Source organism: Benincasa hispida, chromosome 1 (assembly GCF_009727055.1).
Source record: "Benincasa hispida cultivar B227 chromosome 1, ASM972705v1, whole genome shotgun sequence".
In the NCBI taxonomy this organism is placed as follows: Eukaryota; Viridiplantae; Streptophyta; class Magnoliopsida; order Cucurbitales; family Cucurbitaceae; genus Benincasa; species Benincasa hispida.
In genome coordinates this window covers 38,410,202-38,426,420 of record NC_052349.1, presented here as the reverse complement: position 1 = coordinate 38,426,420, position 16,219 = coordinate 38,410,202, and the positions used below count along the sequence as shown (strand labels likewise).

Here is a 16,219-nt window from a genome sequence, read left to right as displayed (position 1 = left end):
GTTTGTTCAATACATGTGTTTATAAACTACATGACCCAACGAGAGTTTAGGGCATCAACCCCAACAGTTGGGTTCTATATCCTAAAACTTGCAGTTTGTAGAGTTAAATATTTTATATTATCAGTAAAAATGTTATTCAACATTTCTTCAATAAAGTTGTTATTGAATTTGTAAATTTCACTTGTAAAGACTAAATCCAATCAACTAAGATCCATGACTATTATATGAATACTTGAACTTTATGTGGAGACATAAAAGTGGATCATGTTTGAGTAAATAGTCAAAATAATCTATAGTATACGAATAAGGTTGTGTGCCTTATTTTGGTAACACTATTGGATATGGCTCACTCTGTAGTTTTTACAATTTGTTGTAAGGTGCTACAAACGAAGTGATCCCGATTCGTTTATGTATTGAAATGAGGTGTGGGGGCGTCCTATACAATGATTTTCCATAAGATCGAACCAAGAAATAAGTCACTCTTACTTTCTAATGTTGTTTACTAATTAAGACTGACTATTTTACTTAGATGACCTAGTAACTCGATTTTAATCCTTAGCTAACTATGAACTCTTGGAGAAAAGTTGTTCTCTTAAGTATTGAATCTAGGTCTTGAACAAAGGGCCCCACCCTTTCATTGGCCCGAGAGGGATCTGGTTTAGTGATTAAATCACAAACCAATTATTCATTAGAGGATCAATGGAACTTAAGGAGTATGATATTGTGGGTTTTATGTTCTAAAACTTGTGGTTTGTAAACAATAAAACTTATTATGGAATTTTAATAAGTTGTTATTGAAAATATGTATTGCTTATTTTGTTTTAGAAATCCAATAAACTAAAGACCCATGACTATTACATGAGTACTTGAACTATATGTGGAGACATAAAAGTGAATCAAGTTCGAGTAAATAGCTAAAATGATGAATAATATATGAATGAGGTTGGGTGCCTTATTCTGGTAACACTCTCGGATGTGACCCACTCTATAGTTGTTACAAGGAGTTGTAAAGTGTTACAAGCGATGTGATCCTAATTCGTAAATGTTATGACTTGGGGAGTGGGGGCATCTTGTGCAATGGGTTTGTACAAGATCGGACCATGAAATCAGTCACTCTTACTTTATAACGTTGTTTACCGTTTAAGACTAACTATTTCAAAGTGATGACCTAGGTAACTTGACCTTAATCCTGAGCTAACTATGAACTCCTGTTTATTCGGGATTATCCTTAGATTTGCATAGGTGAGGGTTGGCTCAGCAACGCCGACTCAATAAACCTCAATTTCATGGGTAAGACCGGGTAGTTAGCTGGGGGCATAGGGTGCAAGATGGAATTCACTTCTACTCGTTTTAGGGATAGTAGAGAGGTTATTCCCTTAAGTGCTAACTTCGGGTCTTGAACAAGGAGCCCCACCCTCTCATTGGCCTGAGAGGGACTCATTTTGTTGATTAGATCACAAATCAATTGTTCATTAGAGGATTAGTGGGACTTGAGAAACAATAGGTAATCTCGGGGGTAAAACAGACATTTGACCCAACCATTATTACAAACAACCTGTTAAGGGTTAACTTACTAATCATGGTTATATCGAGTGGAATAATATATCTATAGCGAGGGGAGTGCAACTATGGGCTTTAGTAGAGTGACCCATTAGTTAATGAATGGGGATAATTTGGTGTAATGAGTTTAACCAATTAATCTCTGATCGTTGGAGCCCATTATCTGTAGGTCCACGATGTCCCCCTACTAACTCGTAAATGGATTAGTTTTAGAGTAGTGTGATAAGTTAATTTGAAACATTCAAATTAAAATTAAGGGAATTATTAATTATATGAGATATAATTACACGTTTAATTTTACAATTAAACGGAATTGGATAATTAATTAATATTTAAATATGATTTAAATATTAAATTCATGAAGATGGACTTTGTATAAAATTAATTTAATATTTGATATTAAATTAATGAGAATTAGTTAAATTGTTTAATTAATTATTTATTATTAATTTTATTAGAAAATTATGAAAAAAAATTAGTTTTGAAAAACAAAATTGATTTTTAAAAATCATTTTGAAAATAAAAATTGAAAAACACAAACTTTTGGAAAGTTGGATTTCTCCACTATCATGAACTAGCTCTCACAACATCCCTGGTCTTTAGCTTCAAATCTTTAAGCATGAGCTGCATCTCATATAACCATTTTTTTTGCATGAAAGTCCTGCAATAAATAGAGAAGATTGGGAAGGAATTAAGACATGCATTGATAGAGTTTTTGCTGAAAAATTCGAGTTGAAGAAGTTGTTTTTCAAGTGGGTTATTCTCCAAGTTCCCTTCATTCAAGCTTATCTTGAGTCCTACAACTCAATCTAAAGCTCCAAGAGAATAGTGGGAAAGATCTCGAGGTGGTTCACAGCGAGATTTGGAGAAGTTTTACAGTTGAGAATCGAGATTTAAGAGGTTCTGCAAAGGTATGACTTGAAACCCTCATATTATTATACGAACATGCTTTATTTACAGCCAAAATTAATGAATTAGAATGCTTATTGATCCTTGTTGCTTCCGCTGCATGCTGATATACTCCTACAAATGTAATATCGGTGGTAAAATAGCATATTGGCCCAGCCGTTATTACGAACAACTTTTGAATGATCAACTTATTGATTATGGTTAAATCAAGTGGACACAAATATTATAATTGGATTATAATAATTTGATTGTAGCTCATTAAAGTTTTTGAAATAGTATTTATTATAGCAAGAGCTGGTTATTATAATCTTAGGATAGTCCTTGCTCCAAACGCCCCATTTATTATTAGATTTTGGTTTTTAACAATTAAGTCTATAGATATTACTTACACCTCTAAATTTATTCATTTGTCATCTATTTTTTACCAATAGTTTAAAAACTAGGTCAAATTTTGAAAACTAAAAAAAAGGTAGATCTCATTTGGTAATCATTTCGGCCTTTTGTTTTTTGTTTTTTAAAATTAATTTTATTTCCTCTCAGTTTCTTACAATGATTTGCATCTTTATCAAGATTGAATTCTTAGCCAAATTCCAAGAACAAAAATAAGCATTTAAAAAGTACCTTTTTTAGTTTTCAAAATTCGGCCTGGTTTTTCAAACGATTAGTAAAAGATAGATAACTAAGAAATTTGGGGTAGAAAGAATGTCTATAGACTTAATTTTAAAAAAAGAAAAAAGAAAAAATCAAATAGTTATCAAACGAAGCCTTAAATATAGAAACCTAATAGCTTCAATTATTCTGTTTTCAAAATAAAAAGTTTTAATCATCACAAAACAAACTAAAATCGTAGTAACCTACAAAATTTGAAATCAAGTATTATGAATATTATAATAGAAAATAGATGTTTATCGCTTAGTATCTCAAAGGTCATGTGTCACCATTCACGTTGTCCATGTGTCATGTAGTTATTTATGCTTAGTGTCCATGTAAGTCCACATCTACTTGCCACTTTGCCATAAATAGTGACATTTGGTGGATTTTAAAAACACACCAACGTTGGTGAGAATTCCACTTCCACCAATTTCACATTATCCAATTTCATTATTTGGTTATTTTATGTTATAGTTATAGTTTTTGTTTATTTATTATTATTATATTATATTTTTTATATCTGTATTTCCGTTGTGCTCCTCAATTTTCATAACACGTTATCAACACAAGCTCTTGTCGTTTTCCCTGCTAAAGATAGGTCCTAAAAGTATGTCGTTTTCCCTTTTTGTTATAATTAATAAATTTAATGTTATTTTGCATATTCAATATCTATTAAAATTATAACATAAGTACAATATTTTATGATAGTGCTACCATGACAAATCTCACAAAATTGAAATTTGTCGCCCTTAATATTAACAGTAATAATTATTTGTCATGGGTAATTGATGCTAAAATCCACCTAGATGCTATGAATCTTGGGGAGACTATTAAAGAAGAAAACATGACATCCAGTCAGGACAAAGCAAAAACTATGATTTTCATTCGGCATCATATCCACGAGAGATTGAAAATGGAGTATTTTACAATAAAAGATCCGCGTGTCTTGTGAAAAAATTTAAAAGAGAGGTATGATCATAAAAAAACAGTTATTCTTTCTAAAGTTTGTTATGAGTGGATGCACTCAAGGTTACAATATTTCAACTCAGTAAGTGATTACAACTCCCCATTATTTAAAATCAGTTCAAAATTATTGTTATGCGGTGAGAAAATTACTGATGCTGATATGTTAGATAAGGCATTTTCCACATTTCATGTCTCGAAGCAATCAAGGCAGAATTAAAATCACTTTTAAAATGTCAGGTTTTTTTTAACCTGTAGTCTGAACACCAGAGGGTATTAAACCTGTGGGATACAAATGGGTATTTGTGAGGAAAAGAAATGAAAATAATGAGGTCACAAGATATAAAGCAAGACTAGTTGCACAAGGTTTTGCACAAATACTTGGTATTTATTTTGAGGAGACGTATTCTCCGATGGTGGATGCAATTACATTAAGATATTTAATTAGCTTGACTATATATAAAAGTTTGGATATGTATCTCATGGATGGAGTCACAACATATTTATATGGATATTTTGATAATTATATTTATATGAGAATCCCAGAAGGATTTAAAGTACTTGAAACATATACATCAAATTTTCGGGAATGGTATTCAATAAAGTTATAGAGATCACTATATGGATTGAAACAATCAGGTCATATGTGATACAATCGCCTGAGTGGATATTTATTGAAAGAATGATATCAAAATAGTCCAATATGTCCGTGTATTTTTATAAAGAAATCACAATTATGATTTGCTATTATAATCGTATATGTTGATGACTTGAATATAATTAAACTCCTGAAGAGCTTTCAAATGCAATAGAATATCTTAAGACAGAATTTGAGATGAAATATCTAAAAAAAAATGAAATTTTGTCTTGGTTTGCAAATTGAGCATTTAGCAGATGAAATATTTATTCATCAGTCTACTTATAAGGAAAAATTTTGAAAATATTTTATATGGACAAAACACATCCATTAAATATTCCAATGGAAGTCCGTTCATTGGATATAAGGAAAGATATATTTTGACCTCGAGAAGATAATGAAGAACTTATTGTTCCTAAAGTACCATATCTCGGTGCAATTTGTGCACTTATGTATCTTGCTAATAATACAAAACCAGATATTGCATTTTCAGTAAACTTATTAGCTAGATATAGTTTTTCTCCTACAAAAAAACATTGGAACGGAATTAAGCATATACTCCGTTATCTCCGATGAACAATCGATATGGGTTTGTTTTATTCAAATAAATCAAAATTTGATCTAGTTGGTCATGTAGATTATGGATATTTATCTGATGCACACAAAGCTATATCTCAAACAAGTTATCTGTTCACATGTGGAGGAACTGCTATATCACGGCGATCGGTGAAACAGACTATAACGGCCACTTCCTCAAATTATGCTGGAATTCTTGCAATTCACGAGGCTAATTGATAATGTGTGTGGCTAAGTTCAATGACTTAGCACATTTGTGAAACGTGTGACTTGTCTTCTAATAAAAACCTTCCAATAATATTATACGAAGATAACACAACTTGCATAACCCAAATCAAAGGAGAATATGTTAAACGAAATAGAACAAAGCATATTTCACCGAAGCTTTTCTAGACTCATGATCTTTAAGAAAATGGCGACATCACTGTACAACAAATTTGTTCGAAGGATAACCTGACAGACTTATTTACAAAGACATTACCAACTGCAACTTTTAAAACATTGGAGCACAATATTGGAATGTGGCGACTCAGAGATCTTGAGTAATGTTTTCATGAGGGAGGTAAATATATTGTATTTTTTTTTAGGAATATGTATTATATGAAATATGTACTATTTTTCCTTCACTAGGGTTTTTCCTAGTAAGGTTTTAACGGGGCATATTTCACACACACACACACACATATATATATATATATAGGCATCTAAGAGGGAGTATTATTAATATTATAATAGAAAATAGATGTCCATTACTTAGTGTCACCATTCATGTTGTCCATGTGCCATGCAGTTATTTATACTTGGTGTTCATGTAAGTCCACATCATACTTGTTACTTTGTCTATAAATAGTGGATTTTAAGAATACACAAGTATTGGTAAGAATTCCACTTTCACCAATTTCCATATTATCCAATTTCATGATTTTGGTTATTTTATGTTTTAGTTAATTTATTTTATAATTTTAGTTTTTATTTATTTATTATTATAACATAAAAATATTATTATATTATATTTTTCATATCGTATTCCCGCTCCTTAATTTTCATAACAAATAGGAGGTTTAGGTTGGTCCCTTTTATTATATCATATTATGTTTGTTATTTTAGTAATATATTATATTATGTTTATGTTATTTTAGTAATATATTATATTATGCTTATGTTATTTTAGTAACATAATATTATTTTAGAAAAAATATTTTAAACGACAAAATTGCTGAAAATATTTATAAATAATAACAAAATATCACAATCTATTAGCGAGAGACTGCGGTACTACTATTTGTGTCTATCATGATATAGATAGACAGATCCATCGTAGATAGATAGTGAAATGTTATTATATTTGTAGATATTTTTATTCATTTTCCCAAATTTGAAAACGACTCTATATATTAACTACCAATAATTATTCTATCAGGATAATTAATTAATCACTTATAAACTAAAATTTAATCCAAAAGTATTATATTAAAATAGTTTAGTTAAACCTCATTTATACATAAATCTTATTCTAATTTTTTTGTAATTAACATTTCAAACTTTACGAAAAAAGACGAGTAATAATGCAAATAGTATAAATTAGTAATAATAAAAAAAGTCAAAATATCATTGTGGTAATTATATTTTGAAATTTGTTGAATTCTAATCTTTATAATTTTAATTGTCTAATTTTAGTTTTAGTGAATTTTAAATTTAATTTCTTGAAATTAATTTTTATCAAGATTGATTAAATAATTATAATATTTTTTTGTTAAAAAAATACAAAATGAATATGTAAGAATTAAAATGATATTTTAATCTAAAATAATAATGGAAATAAAAACGACCGTTAGCAAATGTCATTGTATTTAATTTATTCATGTATTTAAAATGGGGAGTATAAATACTTTCTAGAGGCTTCTGGACTTCAAAGAAAGAACGTTTCCTTCTATTTCGAGAGAGGACAAGGGAAGAAACCACTCAGGTAGCCGCGATCAATTTCAGCAAGAGCAACAGGAATTGGAGCTCCAATTTTCGTTTCCGCAGTGTTTTCTGAAGTTGAAATGGATTCTGAAACTGCCCTAGAGCTTGTAAAGCAGGGAGCGACGATTCTCCTCCTCGACGTTCCTCAGTACACCCTCGTTGGAATTGATACTCAGGTTAATCAGATAAATTCATCTTTCTGTTGTTTTGTTTTTCTTTCTTCTAACAAACGTTTTAAGAATTTTCGAGGAACTGAAGCGCAGGAATAGATTTTTAGTCATACTATATACTAAGTACTAACTGCTGTTCCCTGCTACTGGGTGAAATTTGTGATCGCAATGTTTGATTCTGTGGATTTGAATATCGATTTGTAATGAACGAAAACTTGATTCAATGTTACATGTTACTCCTCTATTTCCAATCATTTTTGTCTGATATTGGCTGAAATCTCTATACCCTTTTTGTTGGGTTGACGGGAAAGCCCTTATTCCATAGTTCTAGCGGCTAATACTTTAAATTTGTTCGGTGAATGTTGTTTTTAATTTTTGTCGTGGGCAATGTGTATATTTCTCCTCCATTTCCGATCGTGGACGGAAAAGTCATTATAAGCGCTTTGTTTGGCTGGCAGAAAAGTCACGTTATGACCTGGTTTCATAGTTTTAACTACTAATACTTCAAAATTTTTGATTAGATAATGTTACATGTTACTCCTCCCTTTCCAGTTATTGTGAGAAGAAATGGCCAAAACCACCAAAGTGTTTCCATGGGCTGGCAGAATTGCCAATCAATGAGCCGGTTTCATAGTTTTAGCCGCTAGTACTTAAGATTTTTTAAATCAAATCTTGTATTCAATGTTTCTCTTTGTTGTGAGGATTATATTTTCTCACCCTGTATTCCTATCAATTTTAGCTGAAAACTGGCCAAAACCACTGTACATTTTTTGACTTGTTGGCAGAACAAGCCACGTTAGGAGCTGAATTCATGGGTTTTGGCGGCTAATACTTACAGTAGTATTTATTGATATTGTTTTCAATGTTTATTTTTGTCGTGGGCTAGACTTATTCTCTCGATATATCATATGTATTTCCTATCATTTTGGGAATGAATTGCCCAAAACCACTGCATACTTTTTGTTTGGTTGGCTGAGAAGCCATATCATGAGGTGATTTCATAGTTTGGCCACCAATACTTATAATTTTCTTGACTAAATTCTATTTCATTGTTTATCTGCTGCTGGCAAGTCTTAGTCTATGAGGTGCTATCATTTTCAATGTTTATTTTTGCTGCTAGCAATTCATGGTTTGTTTTCAATGTTTATTTTTGTTATGGGCTAGACTTATTCTCACGATATATCTCACCAGTCACCATGAATGAAGTTTTTGGTCATTGCCTTTTGAGCATTCAATTGTAGGCTAAATTCTATTCTAAAATGGAACATTGAAATTTGAAATAGCTTCACTTTTGTTTTGATCAATTTGGAGTAAATATTGCACTAGTTAAATTAAATTAAATTTATTTAGAGTGACTAATTAGTTGTTTCTCTTCTTAAGATGTTCTCTGTAGGGCCTTCTTTCAAGGGTATAAAGATGATTCCTCCAGGACCTCATTTCCTTTATTACAGCTCATCGTGCAGGTGTTGTATCATTAATCAGGTTTTGTAGATACATCTATTGTATTGTGGCAAACTATCATATACATAACGCTCTGTATGTTGTCATATTAAATTGGTTCTCACATAGATATTGTACTCAGAAGTTTAGAGAGAATGATAATTCTTATTCACTTAATCAGGTTGAAGATACATATATATAGGTAATTAAGAAACTCTAATCTAGGAGATATGAAATTACAATAAAGAACACCTAATTAAATTTACAATATAAATACATATCATAACGCTCTTCCTCAAGTTGGAGCAGATATGTCAATCATGCCGAGCTTGTTACACAGATAACTTATTCTTGCTCTGTTTACTGCTTTAGTAAGTAGATCTCCCAACTGATCATTGGTCTTCACATATTCTGTAGATATCAACCCTTGAATTTTCTCGCAAATAAAATGACAATCCACTTCAATATGTTTAGTTTGTTAATGAAACATAGAATTGGATGCAATATGGAGAGCTGCTTGATTATCATACAATAATTTAGCTGGCACAGTAATACTGAAGCCTATCTCAGACAAAAGGTGATGTATTCACACTATTTCACACACAGATTATGCCATCGCTCTATATTTTGACTCAACACTCGAACGGGAAACTACATTATGTTTCTTACTTTTCCACGACACCAAGTTCCCTCCTACAAAAACACAATATCCAGAAGTTGATCTCCTATCTTTTCAAGATCTAGCCCAATCAGCATCTGAAAAACATTCAACTCTTGTATGACCATGATCTCTATATAAGATCCCACGTCCAGGTGCAACTTTCAGATAATATAGGATTTGTTCAACTGCAGCCCAATGATTCACAGTAGGGGAAGACATAAACTAGCTAACAATACTCACAAAATAAATAATGTCAGATCGTGTCACTGTTAAATAGTTCAACTTCCCAACTAATCTCCTATATTTCTCAGGATCTTTAACACTTCTCCTTCCTTTGAAAGTTGTAAATTTGGTATCATCGGAGTACTACATGGTTTGACATCTAGTTTACCTGTCTCAGACAATAAATCAAGTATGTATTTTCGTTGGGATAGGTAAATACCTTTTTTGCTTCTCATCACTTCAATACCCAAGAAATACATTAATGATCCCAAATCTTTGGTATAAAGTTGACCCTGGAGAAAAGTCTTGAGGGAGGATATACCTGATACATCATTTCCAGTGATAATAATACCATCAACATATACAACAAGCAAAGTAATACCATTGTCAGATCGTCGGTAGAGTACAGAATGATCAAACGTACTCTTCTTCATACCAAAACATTCGAGTGCTTGACTAAACTTACCAAACCATGCACGAGGACTTTGTTTTAGTCCATACAAGGATTTTCGAAGCCGACATACTTTATTAGTCTCCCTCTGAGCAACAAACCCTTGTGGTTGCTCCATATAGACTTCCTCTTGAAGATCATCATGTAGAAAATCATTATTAATGTCAAGTTGATGCAAAGGCCAATTGTAAGTAGCAACCATTGAGATAAATAGTCGAATGGAAGTTAATTTAGCAATAGGAGAAAATGTGTCTGAATAATTAGTCCTATAAATTTGAGCATAACCTTTGGCAACCAAACGAGCTTTCATCTGAGCCACTGTCCCATCAGGACTAACCTTGATAGCAAATACCCATTTACATCCAATAGCCTTCTTTCCATCCGGATGTGAAACTAGATCCCAAGTACCATTATCATCCAAAGCAGTCATCTCCTTAACTCAATCATTGCACTACGCCACCCAGGATGAGATAAAGCTTCATTGACAGATTTAGGAATAGAGGTGGAATCAAGCGATGTAAGAAAAGAATAAGTGGGAGAAGACAATTGGTTATACGAAACAAACGAAGAAATAGTATAAGTACAAGTGCGTTTACCTTTTCGATGGCCAATGGGAAGATCATCACTCGGTCCCGGATCAGATGTCGAATAAGCCAGTGGTGGAGGACATGGATCTGAAGGTGGTTGTGGAGGACGCCTGAAGTAGACTCGAATAACTTGGGGATCAGAAGGAAGAGATATAGAGGAAGGTGAAGGAGAGGATGATGGAGAAGATGTGATCTCGTAGATAAAAAGATCGTCATCCTCCCTCGGACACGGACTCAACGGTGATGGACTAAAGGGTATATCTTCGAAGAATGTTACATCCAGAGATACAAGATACCTGTTCAGAGTAGGAAAATAACAACGATAACTTAATACGTGAATAGCCTAAGAAAATGCATTTCAAAGATTTTGAATCTAATTTAGTACGATTTGGACGAATATCTCGAACAAAACAAACACAACCATAGATCTTAGGAGCAACGGGGAACAAAGATTTTGTAGGAAAAAGAATATGATAAGGAAGCTCTCCATTTAGGATAGAGGAAAACATTCTATTAATCAAGAAGCAAGCAGTAGACACAACATCAACTAAAAAATTCTTTGAAACATGCATTTGCAAGGGTAAGGCACGGGTTGTTTCAAGGAGGTGTCTGTTCTTTCTTTCAGCAACCCCATTTTGAGATGGAGTGTCTACACAAGAAGAATGCCATGATCACACAGGTAAGATCCAAGTACATGAGAGAAATATTCACTAGCATTATCAGTTCGCAAGGTTTTGATAGAGACATTAAATTGATTTTAAATCCCGGCATGAAAAGCACAAAAATGAGACAATAACTTAGAACGGTTTTTCATTAAATATAACCAAGTTACACGAGAATAATCATCAACAAAGGTAACAAAGTAACGAAAACCTGTTTAAGACAAGACAGGACAAAGACCCCAAATATCGGAATGAACTAACTCGAAAGGAGCACTAGCTCGTTTATGAACCCTAGGACTGGAATTAAGACGATGAAATTTTGAAAACTGACACGAATCACAATTCAAAGACGATAAGGAGCGAAATTCTAAATGAAGTTTCTTCAGCACAAACAGTGATGAATGACCTAAACGACAATGAACATCAAACGGGGATATTACTCAGGACAAGCCACAACTCTTGGTATTTGATTGTCGAAGATGTAAAGATCCCCCGACTCATATCCTCTACCAATAATCTTCTTCATCATACGATCCTAAAATAACCAGGAAAAAATGAGACAAAGCAATTAAGGTCACGAATAAGTTGGCTAATAGAAATTAAATTAAAGGACAATTGAGGCAAATGTAAGATAAAGGACAAAGAGAGTGATGAAGTGAGAGAAATGGTGCCAGATCCAAGGATAGAGGAGGTTGATCCATCTTGCCAAGTTGATAGACGGAGATGAGACAAAAGACAGAGGCATAGAAAATAGGTTAGAATTACTTGTCATATGGGCGGCCCCAAAGTACAACCCATTTGGTAAATGATGTAAGAAGACATTTTGTATTACCTGTCTCGATAATGGTGACAATAGGATTAGATGAAGAAGATGCCTGCAATGATTCTTGGAAAACTTGAAATTTAGCAAAGTTGTCAGCAAAGATGGTAACAGATTTTCAGCTATATCACTAGTGGAAGCTATCTGAGCATGCTGAGATCGTTGAGTCTTATACAACAATTTCTGACAATCACGTTTCATATGTCCTGGCTTACGACAATAGTGACATATGATCTCCGGAGAGTCTGATCTTCGATTATTATAACTAGGTTTCTGAAAATTGTTAAGTCGTCCCTGAAGTGCCATGGAAAGTATTATTATTCTTACTCATAAGGGCACTGTTCGGTCGAGAAACATGCGAACTGGATTGAGAACTCTTGATACGAATAACACGATTGAAGGCTTCCTCTAATGATGAAATTTCAAAGTCAGAAAGAATTTGTGTTTTAACCATTCCAAACTCAGGGGAAAGTCCATTAAAAAATATCATAATAGTCATCTTTTCTCGCTGAGCTTGTTGAACTTTGACATCAGACTAAACGACAATAGTAAGACAAGTTTAGCAGCTATTTTCTTATGCCTCATAAAATAACTTGTAACAAATTCTGCTTTCTGTTCCGCTCGCAAGAATGGCATACAGACATCAAACATTCTATGAACATGTTCTTTCACAGAGTACAGAAATTCTAAGAACTCTAAGAGTTCTTTCACAGAATCACAATGATCTACCAAACCAACAACCTCACTCTCAATAGAATTCTTAATCTGAAGACCACATGCTTCACTTCATCCATTATGAGCTAATAAGTAATTTGTAGACCTCACAAGCAGAAAGAACAAACCAGAATCGAAATCAAAGGCAAACAAAAGATCAAAACTACTCCAAGCTGAACAAGACAGCAACAAACCCTAAGCACAAAAGGGTATTTTATCCAAATAACTCGCAACCAAGCAGATTTTAATGAAACCAAATGCACAGAATGATCAGAAACGACGAGCCGAGGAGAACCCAACTGGCCGAAAGTGGAGACGAAGCTCCACGCGCCGGCGCGTGGCAAAGGAAGACTATTGTTCCAGCGGCGTGTGAGCTCCACGCGCGTCTGTTTCCAGCGACAGATGGCTGCAGACGTGATTGGACGGTGACAGTGCTTCTCCTGGGATGGGTGGTGAGGCAAATGGCCACTCAAAACTTGATGACTCAACTCAAACCCTAACTTTGTGAGAAGCGTAAACCCTAACGTAGCCGTCGAACAAATATTCTAAACCCTAGATGGCTCTGATACCATGTAGTCAGAAGTTTAGAGAGAATGATAGTTCTTATTCGCTTAATCAGGCTGAAAATACATATATATAGATAATTAAGAAACCCTAATTTAGGAGATATAAAATTACAATAAAGGACACCTAATTAAGTTTACAATATAAATACATATCATAACATATGTCATGTCATATGATGCATCATACATTCTATTATTTCCGCACATGCATCATACATTTTATTATTATTGTTCATGTCCTCCCATGACCTATGTAGCCTTACATCCTACATCACTTTGATAATTGCGTGTCTCATTCTAACTTTAGGTATGACAATATTTTAGCAACCTAATGCATTATATGTTGTCCTATTATTAGTTAGTTTTTGTGGATACCTATATATGGTCAACAACCACATACTATTATAGATGCTATATTTCTTCTTGTTATAATATGTATTTATATTGTAATTATGATTAGTTATCCTTTATTGTAATTTATATCTCCTAGATTAGGATTCTGTAAGGTCACAAATAATATATACTTATAAAAGAGGGGGTAAAAAGGGAAATGTCACAACAACCAATGATGACCAAGGAAAGAATGTGGGGAGAAAGGATGGAGGGGACCACGAGGCTGTTACAAAAGGGCAGGGATCGTACTGAAGGAGGCAAGAAAGGAATTTGCTAAAAGTGAGAAGGCTTTTGGTGAGGAGAGAAGTGCCCAGCTCTCTCTAAGGTGCTGGGGTATTCCTTGTTTGTATTTTTCTTCTTTCGGAGAGGCAGGGGAGAGTCATTTTGGGGAGAGGTTTGCTCTATTTTAGGGAAGGTTGAGAGGGACTGTTGAATGATTGTATGGAAGGGTTCTTTTAGAAGAAATCGTTTATAAATAAAAGCAAGGAGTAGCAGAACTATATTTTCTATCGTCTTCACCATATTTTGTCTCTGTTTTGTTTCTCTTTTGGTTGCTCTTTTATTCAAACTTGCAGGGAGTGAGAGCTTACAAGTGGTATCAGAGCCGCTTCATCTTGGGCGTACGCGGGCGATGGCTTAGAAACAAATAGAGGAAAGGCTTGAAAAGAATGAGAGGGAAGTATCTGAGATGAAAAAGATGTAGCTGGGCTTGTGCAAGAACATCGAGAAGTTGACAGAGGAGATGAGAGAAAGTAATGCGGCTCGGAAAGCTGAGGAGTTGGGCGCTTTTGATGGGAGGAGGATGAAAATGAAAGGAAAGGTTGACGAAACCGAGTTGACCCCAGCAATGGAGGAGGGAGATTCGATAAAAGCAAGTACAAGAGGCGGGAAATACCGGTTTTCGTTGGAGAGAACCCGGAGTCTTGGGTGTACAGGGCATAGCACTATTTCGTGATCCACGAGCTATCTGATCAGGAGAAGGTTAAGATCGCGGTCATCAGCCTTCTTGGGCCGGAGGAAGTGGACTGGTTTCGATGGAGCCACAACTGGAGACCTATTAGTACATGGGAGGAGTTGAAAAAGAGGATGTTCGAATACTATAGACCGACCGGAGAAAGGAGCTTGGGCACGAGGTTGTTGAGGATAAAGCAAGAAGGATCTTATGCAGATTATGTGAAGAAATTTGTCACGTATTCGGCACCCCTACTCGACCTGGCTGTAGAAGTTCTCAAAGATGTGTTTGTAAATGGGCTGGAACCAACCTTGAGGGCCGGAGTGATCAGTAGAAAACCAACCACTTTGGAGGAATGTATGTATGAAGCCTAACTGGTGAGCGACCGCAATATGGCCCTGAAGATAGCTTTATCAGATATGGGGGTTGTTGGGCCTTGCAAAAAGGAAGCCCAAGGTAAGGAGAATTCAATGCTAAAGAGCGGGAAGAGCATGGATACACAAGGAAACAAACGGATCACCTTACCAGTGAAGACCAACTTCGTGAAGAAGGAGCCACCCATGAAACGTCTTTCAGACAGTGAGTTTCGTGAACGGCTGGACAAGGGACTATGTTTTCGTTGTAATGAGAAATACAGCCCAGGACATTGATGCAAGTTGAAGGAGAACTAGGAACTGATGTTATTCATTACCAATGATAATGAAGAAATCAACCTCTAGCAGGAGGAAAAAGGGGAGCCGCGGGAAGAAGAAGAAACAGAGGAAATGGCTGAAATTTCTTTGAGGTCGATATATGGCCTATCAACCCAGGGGACGATGAAGCTGAGAGGGAAAATGAAGGGGCAAGAAGTAGTGGTGCTGATCGACTACGGAGCCACACACAACTTTGTGCATAAAAGGAGTTAGTAGACGAACTGAAAATACCAATGAATAGGAAGAGCTTCTCTGTACTAATCGGGAATGGGGATGCTATAAGAGGGGGAGGGATTTGCAAGGCGATTGATCTTAAACTACCCAACCTCAGTGTTAAAGGCCGATTTCCTAGCGATTGATTTGGGACAAATGGACGTAGTACTAGGGATGCCTTGGCTATGCACGACGGGATTCATGGGAGTACATTGGCCATCCTTAACCATGTCATTTATGTCAGGAACTCACAAGTCATTTTGAAGGGTGATCCTTCCCTAACCAAGGTAGAGGTTTCCTTCAAGACACTCACAACATCCTGGGAAGAGGAAGACCAAGGCTTTTTGGTAGAGTTTCAAAATTATGAGTATGACAGTGAAGAAAAGAATGAGGGGAAAGAGGAGCTCGAGGAGGC

General features: G+C 34.6%; 1 protein-coding gene across 10 annotated transcripts in view; it reads left to right on the top strand.

The window, feature by feature from the left end:
• Positions 1-7,205: 7,205 nt before the first annotated feature.
• The window catches only part of LOC120092733 (protein AAR2 homolog), a 75,864-nt gene continuing 66,850 nt past the window's right edge, over positions 7,206-16,219 (top strand). For all 10 annotated transcript variants that reach the window (XR_005486146.1, XR_005486139.1, XR_005486140.1 and 7 more), the window contains exons 1-2: positions 7,206-7,437; positions 8,812-8,894. Coding sequence is in view for 5 of the 10 variants with exons in the window: in XM_039050917.1 (XP_038906845.1) it covers positions 7,342-7,437; positions 8,812-8,894 (179 nt within the window). In the remaining 5 variants the exon portion in view is untranslated. The remainder of the gene's footprint in view (positions 7,438-8,811; positions 8,895-16,219) is intronic.